Consider the following 15,128-nt stretch of genomic DNA (forward strand, 5'->3'; position numbering starts at 1 on the left):
TTTTTCAAAAAAAAAAGAGAAACTGCAAACAAGTGCAGACTTACCATTCCTGCTGCAGGACTCTGAACATAACAGGACTCCAATCTTCACCCGTCACAGCAAGCTTTGTCATAAAAGACCTTCAGAGACTGAGTCCCCCTTAATGTGGGGTCCATTTCGCTCGACCTGTATATCACCCTGCAGGAAAGCACCTTGGTCAGAACATACACTGAACAGCTCTCCATTATACAGGTCCAGCAATGTAAGGCTGCATTGCAGGCAAAACCTCGAGGAGTCTTCTCTCCTTCCCATGAGGTTCGGGTACCATCCATTTTTGGCTGACAGCTTTTTTTGAATGGATCCAATTGAGGTCCAGAAATCCCAAGAACCGTCCAGACCTCAAAGTATTCTCCAAGAGCACATGTAATCCATGACCATCACCTTGAAGACACTGGTAAAAAAACAGGAGGTACTTCCTGTATGGGAGGGGTTATATAGAGGGGGATTTCCCTGTCTTTGGGTGTGCCAGTGTCCATTCACCTATAGGTGACGTATAACTCACATAGTAATTACTATGCCTACCCTCTGTCCCGTGATGTACGATAAAGAAAAGCACAATATCAGCTTTGTTGCCTACCCTGTTGTAACCAGGACATGGAACGCAATAAAAAGTACACTCTCAAGATGAACAATTAATCTTAAGTTTCAACTGGGTATAAGCAATAACATACAGAGATCAGTGACAGACCTGTAAGTCTAGTATGAGTAAACACAAGCATACAGGCTTCCTTCCAGATGTTCCATCAGCATGGTGATTAACAAACCTTTGCAACACTGCAGAGCCAATCAGGGCCCCAGTATACACTACTTCCAACATTAGCTTGCTCTTAACCTGTTTGGGATGATGCTCATGCACTGTGCAGTGAGCACTTGCTTTTCGGTGACAACGTTAAAAAGCAGGAGTATATCTCAAAGTTGAAGTCACAGAGCCACTGGTTTGCAGCTGTGTTAACTTTGTGAGGCGTATTGAGAACACTTGAATTGATATGGTCAGCCCTAGATCCAGACTCTCTTTGCTCCCTTGACCCTAAGAGCACCCATCTGCACCTATACAGAATGAGTAAGTGTTGGAATCAGACAGGAATTAGTATTATGCATCTACACAGCTGTTTGTACAGCCGAACTCAGCCATATTGATGCCAGGCAGTCTCACATGTTTAAAAGCAAGGAATGTGACACAATTTGAATAGCAGAATGAGTTCTATTCAGCCCACCTGGAATGTACTGAACTTCAAAGATAATATGGTGCCCGCTTGTCTGCAAGAACAAAGTACAGCTGGTGGGGCGTCCGAGATCGAGCCACAAGATGGCAATCCAGTCGGAGCAGTTGCAATTCATGGGCAGACACTGCCCCCCAGAGGCCAAGTATGGCAGGACTGTACGAGGTAATTAGCCTGGGGGAGGAAACGGCCCAGAGACGCTGATTGGTCTACGGGAAAAGTAGGATGGGCTATGGGGTGTGGTATGGCTGAGGTATGTTTAACAAAAAGGGTTGCAACCATGAGGTCTCTCTCTGTCTCTCTCACTTCCATCATGAGGCTTAGCTGCGAAGGTCGGATAAGTATGGCTTATATTGTACTTTGATTGTATGCTATGTATTATTGTAACTTCTAGTGATACCTTATGCACGCTGTATTATTTCCTTGGGAAATAAATGAGATTTGATTGATCTTAGACCGTGTATTGATTTCATAGCCAAGGGTGGTAGTATTGTGATATTAACAATAACATGTGCTTGGCGTATTTGAGGCTTAGCTGAACTATAGGGACTAGACAAAGGAATACATAACTGATAATAATAGTACTAGACTGAATTGATCAGTTACTTCAGTAAGGTAGAAAAAAAAAATTAATAAGGCACTAAAGATAATTATATTTTCCTGCTTTTGTCTTCTGTAAGGTACAGAAGGAAATAACTAATTCATGGAAGGCTTCTTATCAGATATACTAACATGTAGCGTAGGGAAAAAACACAATAATATTGTTACCCCCAACACTCAAAGAAAAATAAATTATGAAATGCAATTAAATATGCTCTTAAAAGCGGGAATTGAACCCAAAACTAAATTAAGGGAAAAAAAGACACTTTTTGGAATTTTAATACAAAAAAACAATACATAACACAATTTTTTTTTATAATACATAAAAGGAGGAGGATGTTACGTCAAGTAAATTGATACCAAATATATCAAACTTTAAAACTGTGCACGCCTGAGTGGTGACAAACAATGTAAATTTTACTATCCATAGGCGACACTTTAAAAGCCTTTACAGGTTACCACTTTCGATTTAAAGAGGTCTGGTGCTAGAATTACCACCCATGATCTGATGTTTGCAGTGATACCTCACATATGTGGGATGATCACTGTTTGCAGGACCGAAGCATGTTTACCTTTATGTGCAAGCACAGGGGGGAGGGTGCAGGGTACTTAAAGGTTTTTTTTTTTTTTTTTAAATTAGCTGCTCCAATTGCTATTACAAGAGAGCCAACCTGCCAGCTCTAAAAAAACATTAACGGGGTGATGTCTGCAGCTGCAGTCATCATCCCGGTACAACTGCTTGAAGACCAATGACATATCAGGTATCCAATACCTGGTCGGCAAGTCGTTAAACTGTAGGGAGGTTAGTGATTGTAAGCACTCCCTGTGGTAAATGATTTCCCTCAACACTCTTAACTGATACATTTGCAAGAGAGCTTAATCTGTTGAGAAGCAACAGTCTTTCTGGCCAGATCACCAGGTGAAAATAAAAGAAAGGAAGCCATTAAAAAAAAGAAGAAAAAAAAGAAAAGGAATGCAGCCATCACATTTAGAATTGGTAAGCTGCACAATAATAAATGCTTGCTTTTGGATTTATTACAACAAGGTTTCTTAATATGCAAAACACAGTACTCACTGAATTTTGTCATTCGTATCCCAAGCATCTAATATTCGTTGTACCAAGCAGCATTTCTGGAAAAGCTAAAACAAAATAACACTTTATTTAATCTGAAAAGGTCTTAAACAGAGAACATAATTGACTACAATAAAGTTAAAGATAAAGCAGGATTCTGAACTTCTATTAGGTCATATAAACATTTACAAGTGGCACTAAATATAAAGAACCAGCACTGTAAAATTTCTTTAAAACAAGTCCTCACTGGTTGTGTGCTCAGTGTTATTCTTTTTCCACATATGTGCGCAGAAACATTGCAGTCTTTACTGCTCTCCACCACTGCCTCTAGGTTCTGCAGTTCCGCTTGCCCAAACGTCTATCAAATGCAGAGATGCAGGAACACCGCAGGCTCCAATCATTTACTCCCCTGATGGAGAGAGAGGAGGGTGGAGCAGGGGATTGTTAGGGGGAAGGCTTGCAGCTGGAATTATCAGTTGATATAGCTGCAGGAGGAATCATCTGCCTTGCCAGCAGAAAAGTGCACATGCAAATGTGGCTCTATGAGACCCTGTAAGGGCATAGAGCCAGCCAAAGATGGAAAGCAGGGAGAGAGCATTTGTAAAGGAAGTATTTAAAGCAAATTAATGCTTACAAAGAAAATCAGACATTCAAAAATGGTACGTGTGGAGGTCTTGCAGCACTATCAGGTTTATTTCAATCACTGAAGAGAAAAGGGGGCCACTTTTGTAGTTACATAAAGCAATCAGGAAGTGAATATCAGACTTTACTGGTATAGATGAGACCATGCTTTATATTAAAAAATGTATGAATGTTTTACATAAATGAACTTTCTTTTGAATTTTGAAATGGATCAAAATTACCCTAAAAATGTCAACGGAGCTACTCTTTATTACTGCAATTAATCAGCTACAATCTAGGCCTTTTAAACTGGCATATTGTTTGGTTAACAATGTGTGTCCATGTGGTGCTGGAGCCTCATAAATGGCAATGTTTTTCTCAAACAGCCTCTCCAGCACCAGTTGAGCTTTAACCACTTCAGCCCCGGACCATTTTGCTGGTCAAAGACCAGACCACTTTTTGCGATTCGGCACTGCGTCGCTTTAACTGACAATTGAGCGGCTGTGCGACGTGGCTCCCAAACACTGACGTCCTTTTTTTCCCCCACAAATAGAGCTTTCTTTTGGTGGTATTTGATCACCCCTGTGGTTTTTATTTTTTGCGCTAGGAACAAAAATATAGCGACAATTTTGAAAAAAAACGCATTATTTACTTTTCGTTATAATAAATATCCCCCAAAAATATATCTAAAAAAATATATTTGTCCCTCAGTTTAGGCCGATACGTATTCTTCTACATATTTTTGGTAAAAAAAATGGCAATGAGCGATTGATTGGTTTGCGCAAAAGTTATAGAGTTTACAAAATAGGGGATAGTTTTATGGCATTTTTATTAATTTTTTTTTTTTTTACTAGTAATGGCGGCGATCAGCGATTTTTGGGACTGCGACATTATGGCGGACACATACAGAATTTCTGGTTTCTAAAATAGAAACCTCAGAAATTGAGGTGCAAGAGTTGGGTTTCAGTTTCTGCCCTACTAGTATGGATTATTTTGGAATTTTAAAACATGGAGGCTATTTGCCTATAAACTGATGTACAAATACTTATTTGGAAAAGACTAAGAAGAAAAAACATCACAGCAGGAAATTTCAAAACAATGGATTTCGCTATAAAAGGTTTTGGGGTATTTAAAGAGAAGTATGGGGTGCAGAGAAAAATTATACTCACCCAGGTGAATGTTGCATCTGTCCCCTGCCAGATCTGCACTGAGAACTGAGCGATCAAAGATTGCTGATCGCTTAGCTATCAGCATTCGGTCAGAGAGCCAGGGTCTGTCAGCCACCAGCTCTCTGATCTGCCCCTCCAGTGCTCACTGGGCTGTTGAGGGGCTATACTTCTCCTTTAAAATACCTTATACAGTTAAGTGGGGATTGAGGGTTCTGACTGAGGAGATGACCCCCTCCCTATACAGCAGGTTCCAGAAGAAAAAAACTGACAAAATGCCTAAAGTGAAAAAGAAATCTGAAAAATTCCCATCTCTTCAAGCCAATCCCAATATTTGGGCATTTTTCACACGGACCACAAAAGAGATGTAGCCACTTGAATGGAAGGCCCTATCTGGTTTGAGTAACAAAGACCTAATTATTAAGGCATCTGATAAAGGGGGTTCTAATGGAAAGGCAAAAATAAAGAATATGCCTTGATATTTTAAAAAACAGGGACTGGTATAGTTCTCTCTCTAAGGAAGTGATCCAGGGATTTAAAAGGGGTTCTGTGAATTGGTTACAGATGTCTATATGGGTGTCATAATAGATAAGAGGATATGCGACTCAATCAGGGTTCAATTTACCCAAACTCCATTGTTTTATGCATCACCCAAAACACAAAAATATACATAATCCTCTAGATACGGCAATCATTTCTGGACTCGGCTCCCAAAGTGAACAAGCTAGTCGATTAGTTTATGCCTACCTACATCTTCAGGTTATGAATCTGTTTCATACTTTCAGGACATCCTGGACAATATTGTACCTCCAGGGTGTCTCTTGGCCGTCAAAGATATTGAGGAACTGTACTGTAGTAGACCACATATTTAAGACTTTAAAGGTGGTAAAGAACTTTTTGAGGGAAAGGGTCCAGGCGTCCTGGCCTGTGATTTAATTCTTAGTCTGTCGAGACATAAATGGGTTGATTTACTAAAACTGAACAGTGCAAAATCTGGCACAGCTGTGGATGGTAGTCAATTTGTTTCTACCTTCAGATTGTTCAGTTAAGCTTTGACAAAATAAACCCTGGATACCAATTGGTTTCTATGCAGAGCTGCACCAGATTTAGCACTCTATAGTTTTAGTAAATGAACCCTGTCCTGACAAAAAAAAAAATAGGATTTTTGACTTACCGTTAAATCAGTTTCATTGACAGTTACACTGCTCCATTATCCAGGGTTATATCGCTTCCTACAGGAGTAGGACACCAAGCAGAAAAAGTCCTAGGTGATATACACCCCTCTCTAGGCTATAGGCCTTCAGTTTAGTAACAATCAGTGTAAGAAGCATTAAAAACGCCTTAGGAGGGGTGGGTGCTGTGTCTGTCAATGAACTCAGAGAAACAAATTTTACGGTAAGTCAAAAATCCTCTTTTCTCATTAGTTCAATGACCGAGACAGTGCTCCATTATTCAGAACCATAGGGACGTCCCAAAGCAGTGCCTAACATGTGGGGTGGGAAAACAAAAAAATCCCAAAGCTAACACAAGAGCCAACTAGGTAACAGGAGCTCAACACAGAAACAAACTGGAGCCCAACCTGAACAATACCCCTTCAAGAGGGAACAGACCCTCTAAACAGCAGCCTACAACACCTTGCAGCCAAAAGAAGCATCCGCAGATGCTAGCACAGCCACGTTGTATTATTTTGTGAAAGTGTACACTGACGACCAAGTGGCCGCCTTGCAAAACCAGCGCAGCTGATGCCTGATGATGGAAGGCTCAAGAAGCCATAAAACAGCCAAGTAGAATGTGCCCTAACAGGGAAAGGAGGAACCCAACCCCTGATAGAATAGACCAGAGTCATCATCTGTCGGAGCCATCTAGAAAAGTTCCAGAGGAAGCAGACAGCCCCCTTTTTGGCCCGTCCGTGATCACAAACAGTGAGTCTGATCTCTGAAAAGGCCCTGTGACTGCCAAATACACCCGGATCACCCAAACACATCCAGAGAACGTAAGAACAGTTTGACCTGGGACACAGGGAAGGCAATACAATATCCTTAACCAAAGGAATCAGAGGAGGGAACCACGGACAAGGGCGAAGAACGACTTAATCTTTGTGGATCACCTGGTAAGGAGTATGACATGGTAACGCCTACAGTTCCAACACTCTGCGAGCAGAGGTGCCAGCAACCAAAAAATCCACCTTCTGGGACAGAGCAACCAGGAAGAACCTCCCGAATATTTTCAAAGGGAGGCTCCTATAGAACTCACCAAGGGTAGATCCCACGGCGGTAGAAGCGACCGCACTGGTGGAGGCAGATATCGAACCCCTTGCTTAAGAGTACGCACCAGAGAGTGCAAGCCAGGGGACACCAAAGAAAACTGCCAAAGCCGACACCTGGCAGAGGGCAAGTTCTGCTCAACCCCTCCAACCCCCCCCCCCCAGTGAAGGAAGGTCAAAAACCAAGCCACCGAGAATGAATGCGGCTAAATGGCAAGCGCCTTAAACCAGGATAGGTATGCTATCCATGTCTGGTGGTCAATCTTCCCAGAGGAAGGCTTCCTAGCCTTCAGCAGCGTCGTAACTTCAGCACCTGGCTCATAACAGCCAGGCCTTCAAAAACCAGCAACTGAAGCAGGATAGAAGATCGGCCCTTGGCACAGTAGAACCTCCCTGAGAGGCAGTCACAAAGAGAAATCGGCGGCCAAGTGCACCAGGTCGGCGTACCAAGAACGACAAGACCATCCGGGCCCACTAGAATGACCGAAATCGCTTTGGTCTCGATCCTGTGCAACAGCCTTGGCATAATCTTGAGGAGGAGAGGCATAGATCCGACTATACTAGCCCCACCAGAGCATCTGCAGTGTCCACCAGAGGAGCCTGTGACCTTTCCAGAAACCTCAGTACCATTCCGTTAAGCCGGGATGCCAACGGGTCTACCTCGGGAGTGCCCCCATCAGAGGCATATCCGATGAAACGTCCTGGTGAAGGGACCAACCCGTGGACCAACACTAGCTGACCAAGGCAACCGCTTGCCATTTTTCCACTACTAGAATGCATATGGCGGAGAGCGCTAGAACAAGGGGTTCTGCCCATCAGAGGATGCTGGCTACTGTCAGAGCTGCCAACACACTTTGTTTCACCCTGGTGAATGACAGACAACCGCCATGGTGTCCCCAGACCGGATCCATACCCAAAGTCCCCTGAGCAGAACCCAGTCCCAGGACACCTCCCCACCCAGACAGACTGGCATTGGTGGTGACCACTGTCCAAAACAAGGGGAGAAAAGGATGTGCCCTGCCAGAGAGTGGGACCTTGACCTTGGGCACTTTACGCCAGGATCTCCCTTGAAAGGAGCTTGTATGAAACTATGCAAATGGAACAGCCTCAAAAAAAGGTAGATACCATCAGGCCTAACACCCACCCGCAGGAATGCAGGGAGGCCCATCTGCGAGACAACAGTAGTTGAAACGTAGCATGCAACTTCTGGAGTTTGTCCATAGGAAGAAACACTCTGGACAGAGATGAAACCAGAGTCAAACCAAGATAGTCCAATTTTCTGGAAGGAGCCGGAGCAGACTTCAGGGAATATAGAAGTCAACGGGAAACTGCGGTCTGTATAGCAAGATACGTCGCCCCTCAGGGTAGCCAGGGACTCTGCTCGCAGAAGATCATCCAAGCAGCCTAGGACTGCAATCCCTCGCTTACGGAACCAAGCGAGACATGGCCAACACCTTTGCAAATACGCGAGGGGTGGAGGCAAGACCATAAGCATCCGTGATGTCGACAAAAGCCTGAAAGTCCCCATGATGAAGGGACGCCACCACCGTGCGGATGGACTTCATTTTGTACCCACTGGAACCAAGACAAGCACACCACCCTGGAGCAACACGGCTTGCACAGCCCCAAGGATAACTTCCAACAGTCTGGTGACAGAAGTCAATTGGAAGGAAAAAAACCCTTTCGGGGTCCAAAGCCGGAACACTAGGACATAGGTTAGAGCGTGCCTTCATGCTGAAGGGGCCTTGTCCATGGGTCTAGGGAGCCCTGCTCTCGGCTCGCCAGAACTGGTCCATTGCGTGCCGAGAAGGACCGCATCCTCTACGAGGCCCTTTTCACCATTTCAGACTGTGGAAGACATTTACATTTCTCTCCTGTGAGACTCAAAGATGTCATCCAAGGTAGTAAATGGTAACCCAGTCAAAGCTTTAGAAGCCCAGTCTGCAGACCAACACTTAAGCTCCAATACATGTCTAAACACCACTGCAGAAAGAGAGAGAACCAAGGGAACTGTGTCCAAGAAGCATTGCATACTGCAGCCCTCAGACCAACTGGTCCGCCAACTCAGCGAAAGCAGAGGGAACCTGCTCCCCCTCCAGGTATGTCAGTCGAATCCTCATGGTCGCCTTGCGCAACCTAGAGACGGGGGGGAGCCACTACTGGTGGAACAATTCACTCTTTAAGGAGGGACCCCACAAAGGGGTACCTCACAGTGAACCATCTTTGGAACCACAAAGGGATGCTTAGGACGCTCCCAGTCTTTACAAACTAATTTTACAAAATAGTTGGGTGAAGGAAACGCTTTTGCTGTGTGAGACAGTTTATGGGTGCCAAGGGGACCAGCAGCTCTGCCGCAGCTGCATCCTCCATCTTTAAAGTTTCCCGCACAGATGTAAAAAGAGAGACAACCAGCACCTTTTTGTGCGCCATTGCAGTTGTGGAGGCGCAACCTCACTGACAGGACAGGGAGTGTGACCACCAACCCCACAAGGTGAGCCACATCCACGATGACAGAGCCAGACGTACTGATGAGTTAGGGGAGGGAGCCATTTACTATGCCCAAGAGCCACTTGTGAAAACGCAAAGAACACAGGCAGGCGCCGACAGACTTGCGCCACCTTAGACCCCACACAGGGGGGTCACCAATGTCCCACATGGGGGATGTTGACCGAAGACCCGCAGCGGGGGCACTGAACCAGGCTCCTCACAAGGAGCACTGGCCAAGACCTTGCACAGGGGGCATCATTGGACCCCTAACAGGGGCACTGGCTGAGACCCCACACAAGGGGCGCCTACGGAAACTACACACAGAGGGCACCACTGAACCCCTTACAGGGGGGCACTGGCTGAGGCCCCTCACAGGGGGCATCCACCTAGGCCTGCTCACAGAGGGCATCCACGAAGAAACCTTACAGGGGACTCCAATGGAGGGCCCACTTAAACAACCCCCCAAAAGGGGGGTTGCCCTCAGAACCCCCACAGCACAGTCTCTCTGGAAGAAGGCGCCCGGCATGGCCGTGTGGACTAGCAGGCCGCAAAATCCACAGTCAAAATTTTCGCCCACCTGCCGCAAGTACACATGTCCGCGGGGGGACTGGACTAGGCTAGAGCCGAGGAAAGAGGGCGGCGATCGGTAGGCTATGGTCTAAATTTTCGTCCGCCCAGCGCAAGTGCTGGTTAGGCCGCAAAGCTGTGGCCTAAATTAGTGGAGGGCCTCCGCAGGGGGTGCGGATCTGCAGATGCCTGGTCACCCACCCAACCATCAGGTGCCAAGGTTTACCCCCCGTGGCGACAACCCTGGAGGGGAGGGTGGGTGGACTGAATGTCCGAAGCACCTAAGCCAGAGGTCTGGGCCTCATCCAGAGAGGGGAGGGATGTGGAGGAGAACCCCAGAGGGACAGACCACCCCAGGGAATACCCGCGCCCCACACCAATCCAGGTAAAGAGAGGAGGCCCCTTACTTACCACCCCAGCGAGTGCGTGGGTAATGCTCCCAGACAGATCCTACTCACCACCGAAGTGGGGGGCTGTTAGCCATGAGGAATGCTGTGACACAGGCCAAGGCACACTTAAACTCCCAGGGCCAGCCCCAGTCCAGTGGGGCAGTGGCAGCCGACATAGTGCGTAGCTGCGGTCTGCACGTGCTCGCTGGTCAGACTGGGGAGACCACTGGATCTTAGTGTCCAGCCCGTTGCCCAGTCCGGTAGTTGATTGTAGATCTCACAGGAAAAAAATCCAAGAGAAAAAAAAATTGCTTAACAAGCAAAAACAAAAAATTGCCAGGGCCAGAGATCCCAGCAGGGAACTAGGCCCTTACTCCTGACTAGGCAGAAAAAAAACTGAAGGCCTATAGCATAGAGGAGGGTGTATATCACTTAGGACTGCCCATAGGTGTAGCCAAGTCTTTTTTTATGCCTAATGTCCTACTCCTGTAGGGGTCGATATAACCATATGGTTCTGAATAATGTGCTGTGTCTGTCAATGAACGAATGAGAAATTGTCTTTATTTTGACGGTTCCCACTACCTTCAGGTACAGGGTTAGAATGCACTGTTTTCCCAGATGAAACACTCTAGGTACCTGTCATTATGTCGGTACAGGTACATTGATGATGTCCTGTTACTATGGTCAGGTAGTAGCATTTATGGTAACTTATGCAATTTGTTTATTTTTTTTACAAAAACTTTCATCACACTTTCATTTCAATATAATAAGACATGCATCCTTTTTTTGGGATATTGACATCTTTCTCCAAGAGGATGGTATTATTTGAACATCTCTACATCGTAAATTCACGGCAGGCAATAGCATTTGGCATAACTGAAGTGGTCATCCACATTCATTGGTTAAAAGCATTCTGTACAGTCAGTATTTAGGAGAAGAGATTGCTCAATGGATGTGTTGAAAAAAAGAGGCTGAGACCTTGAGAAATAGGTTACTAAAAACTAAAAAACTAAGAAAACCAGCCTCAAAAAGTTGAACAAAGCAAAAAGGTAGAAGGCGGCGTTTTACATTCTTTTCAGCAAAACCAATAGAAAACAGGAGGAGACAGTCATAACTACATTTTCCAAGCAACATCTGCATATCCATTATGCCATGCAGAAGTATTGGCATTTATTGACAAGCGACCCTATTCTCAGAAAATATGTTAAATATTGTCCAGAGACCACATACAGAAGGTCACGAAGTAAGGAGTCACTATGTTAAAGTAAAACTTTAAAAAAAAAATTTGAATAGACTAAGGGAGCATTATAACCCCGGTTAGATTTTTTTTCCCTCATCTGTGTCCCATTGCCAAAAAAGGAAGAGGAAATCCCTTGCAAATTAAGGGAATTCTTCAGGGACTCCCAGGTCACTAGAACTAGTGCCCCCACTGGAAGATTTCCCCTCTGTTACATTTCTGGGGACAACCCAAAATTTGGGATTTCTTTTACTTTCAGAATGATACACAGAACAAAGAGGAGGTTGAATCTCCCTAATGAGGGCGCACACACAGCAATAAAAACTGACAAAATGTTTGAATCACTCTCCACTCTATCCATAAATGAAAATAAAAGTTTTGCCTTTAGTTATACTTTAATGGGGCAGAAGGGCAGTCATCTCAAGTAGGCACCTTTAGACACTTAGTTGCGCCAATGTGGTACATTTTATGCAGGGAAAATGGAGAGCGAGACCTTTCTGGAGAAGAATCTATGATCATGTTTATTACATAAGAAAATTTGGATTTTTGTACTCACCATAAAATCCACTTCTCTGAGTTCGACGGACACAGCACTTCCTTAAAGTGGTTGTAAACCCTTACAAACCACTTTGACCTACAGTTAAGCCTAGATTAAGGCTTACCTGTAGGTCCAAGAAATATCCCGTAAACCTATACAAAAAAGACAGGCACCGCTGTCTACGGCGCATGTGCCGTAGACAGCGGCTCGCAGACACACTGAGCTGGCCGCAGATCACTGCGATATGCCACTCGTGTGCTCCCGTGCGCATGCGTGGGAGCGATGTCATCGCGGCTCCGGTGAATCACAGCGCTGGAGCCGCGAGACCCAGGAGTCACTCCGGGATACACGGAGGACCGCTTCGGGGGCTTCGTTCTCAGGTAAGTTATTCATAATGAGCTAGTATGCTATGCATACTAGCTCATTATGCCTTTGCCTTGCAGGTTGCCTTTTTTTTTTTTTTAATAGCCTTTACTTCCTCTAATCTTGACCATTGGGTTATATCGCCTCTGCAGGAGTAGGACTAAGACCAGGCAGAACAGAAAACACCTGGCTACGCCCATGGGTTGTACTCAGTCAGTATATAACCCCCTCTCTGCTCTAGGTATTCAGTTTAGTAGCAAGCAGTAATAGAAGTATCAAAAACTCCATAGAGGATAGGTTCTGAGTCCATCGAACTCAGAGAAATGGTCTTTACGGCGAGTACAAAAATCCCATTTTCTCTTTCATTCATCAACAGACACAGTGCCTCCTAATCTTGACCATTGGGAAGTCCAAAAGCAGTGGCAAAAAAAAAAAAAATGAGGGGTGGGCAAAATAACCCAAGGCTAACCACAAGAGCCCTAACCAGGACACTGAAGCCCCATCTGAAAAAAAGAAAAACAAAAAAAAAAAAACAAAAACAAAAAAAAAAAAAAAAAAAAAAAAAAAAACATCCCTCAAGAGGGAACCCCCCCCCCTCTTTAATCACTTCAATATATGGCATTTTCACCCCCTTCCTGCCAGGCCAATTTTCAGCTTTCACCGCTGTAATACTTTGAATTGCGCAGTCATGCAACACTGTACCCAAATTCGATTTTTATATTTTTTTTTCCCCCACAAATAGAGCTTTCTTTTGGTGGAATGTGATCACCTCTGCGGTTTTATTTTTTGCGCTATAAACCAAAAAAAAAAAAAAAAGAGCGATAAGTTTGGAAAAAAAAAGTCGCAATCAGTGTATATTAATTGGTTTGTGCAAAAGTTGGCATCTTGACCTTGGGACCTTGGGTTGCATACGGTTTTGACTTCATGTGACAGATTATATTTTGTATTTGTATTCATTCATTACATGCCAGCTCCTTTGTAATAGGAGTTTATATTACACGCACGAATCATATAAACATATGGTGGGTAATTTTTACATCTTGCATTTTATAATTGCACTATTTTTGCAGGGTGTGGTGGTGTGGGTGTTATGGAGGGAAGACATTTGGGTGCTACTATCAGGCCAATTTTTCCATTCTTGTATTGGCCTGAATGCATGTTGTGGGGGAGCTGTTTGCTTCTGCATATTCTGCCCCTCTCTATGTGGACACCGCTTGTGGCTCCTCCTCTGTATTGGATTGAGGCGGGCTGTTGTCACATGGCTAGCTGTATGCCCAGTAGTGGCGCCTGCGCCACCAAATGACATGATGGACTGGATAGATTTTGCAGTGGCCTGGGTGTCCTTGGGCGGTGGCAACATATAAAGGTAGGGGGTTGAGGGACAGCTGGTGTTTGCAACAGGTGAGGACAACATGGGCTTTATTCAAAGGGATCATTGCAGTAAGTTTTGCTCTGTTTGGTGGAATGTCCACTATTTGTGATCCAGCTTTGATCCACATGGGAGCTGGTTGATCTGTGACCCTTCTGTTTGTTCCATCCAACATTGTCAATAATACTGGGGTAAGACATCGGATTATATTGCATCAAGCCTAAATTTTTGGTTGCCACCTAGTGTGCTTTTTGTATCCTTTCAAGTGTATGAATTTATGGCCATTACAGGACGTATTGCTTTGGATACCATCTAATTATTTTGAATTCTCGTTTTGCTTAAGGGCACTAAAGGAATCAACAATTACCTAAGTGTATGTATTTATTTTTGGGTGTTGGCCTTGAGCATATAGGTTCATGATGGGTGTGATACAGTAATCTTATCAGCATTATGTCTCACTAGGCCTTCACCTTCATATAGAGATCCCAAAGCTCAATATCTGAAGATTTTGAAAAGTTTGGACTTGTACACTTAGAGAGAGGATGCAAGTGCCCACATCTAGATGCACCTTAAAAACAGGGGCCCAGTACTGGGTATCTCTTTATGACAACATTCAGAAATCATAGCTAGGTAATTTGTCAACACATTAAAACCATTTTGGGTGCCGTCTTTTTGGTCTGTCCCTTTTGTTCCAGTGTCCACCCCAATGGTTGCTAAAGCCACAATGTATAGGTACAAACATTTTGCATGATGTCCATTATCCATTTCAGATGAATATTATTTATATCTTACTTCACGTGAAATATCATAATCCTACAAATATATTTTAATGGAATTATTCTATATAATTCTTCTTTATATTTAGTAACAGTTGCTACTTCTTCACTAAATTAACTGGTCCCGAAGAAGCTGCCGGAGAAACACGTCAATCTATGAGAATCCATCAACCACATGGCTAGAAGTTATTAACCACACCATATGTCAAATGTAACAGGCCTACTTGAGGGTGTGGTGCTAATTAACAGTTTTTGTGCTAGTAATGAGAAGTAGCATTGTAAAATAACGCAGTTGCCATTTGTAGGGTCATTGTTGACCCATTTCAGTTTTTAAAAGAATGCTGATGTAATAACGTTTTAATAGAAAGCATGGTATCATCTGTACCAGTAAAGCCCAATTTTCCTTCCTGATAGCTGTTAG

At 44.3% G+C, this 15,128-nt stretch overlaps 1 protein-coding gene across 5 annotated transcripts in view; it reads right to left on the reverse strand.

Moving 5' to 3' along the window:
* The window catches only part of PPP6R2 (protein phosphatase 6 regulatory subunit 2), a 232,444-nt gene that overhangs the window by 114,326 nt on the left and 102,990 nt on the right, over positions 1-15,128 (reverse strand). For all 5 annotated transcript variants that reach the window (XM_077473575.1, XM_077473574.1, XM_077473576.1 and 2 more), the window contains one exon: positions 2,935-2,999. In XM_077473575.1, the coding sequence (XP_077329701.1) occupies positions 2,935-2,999 (65 nt within the window). The remainder of the gene's footprint in view (positions 1-2,934; positions 3,000-15,128) is intronic.

Source organism: Lithobates pipiens, unplaced genomic scaffold (genome assembly GCF_037356315.1).
Source record: "Lithobates pipiens isolate NorthernLeopardFrog02 unplaced genomic scaffold, aLitPip1_a1.2 Scaffold_8, whole genome shotgun sequence".
Lineage (NCBI taxonomy): Eukaryota > Metazoa > Chordata > Amphibia > Anura > Ranidae > Lithobates > Lithobates pipiens.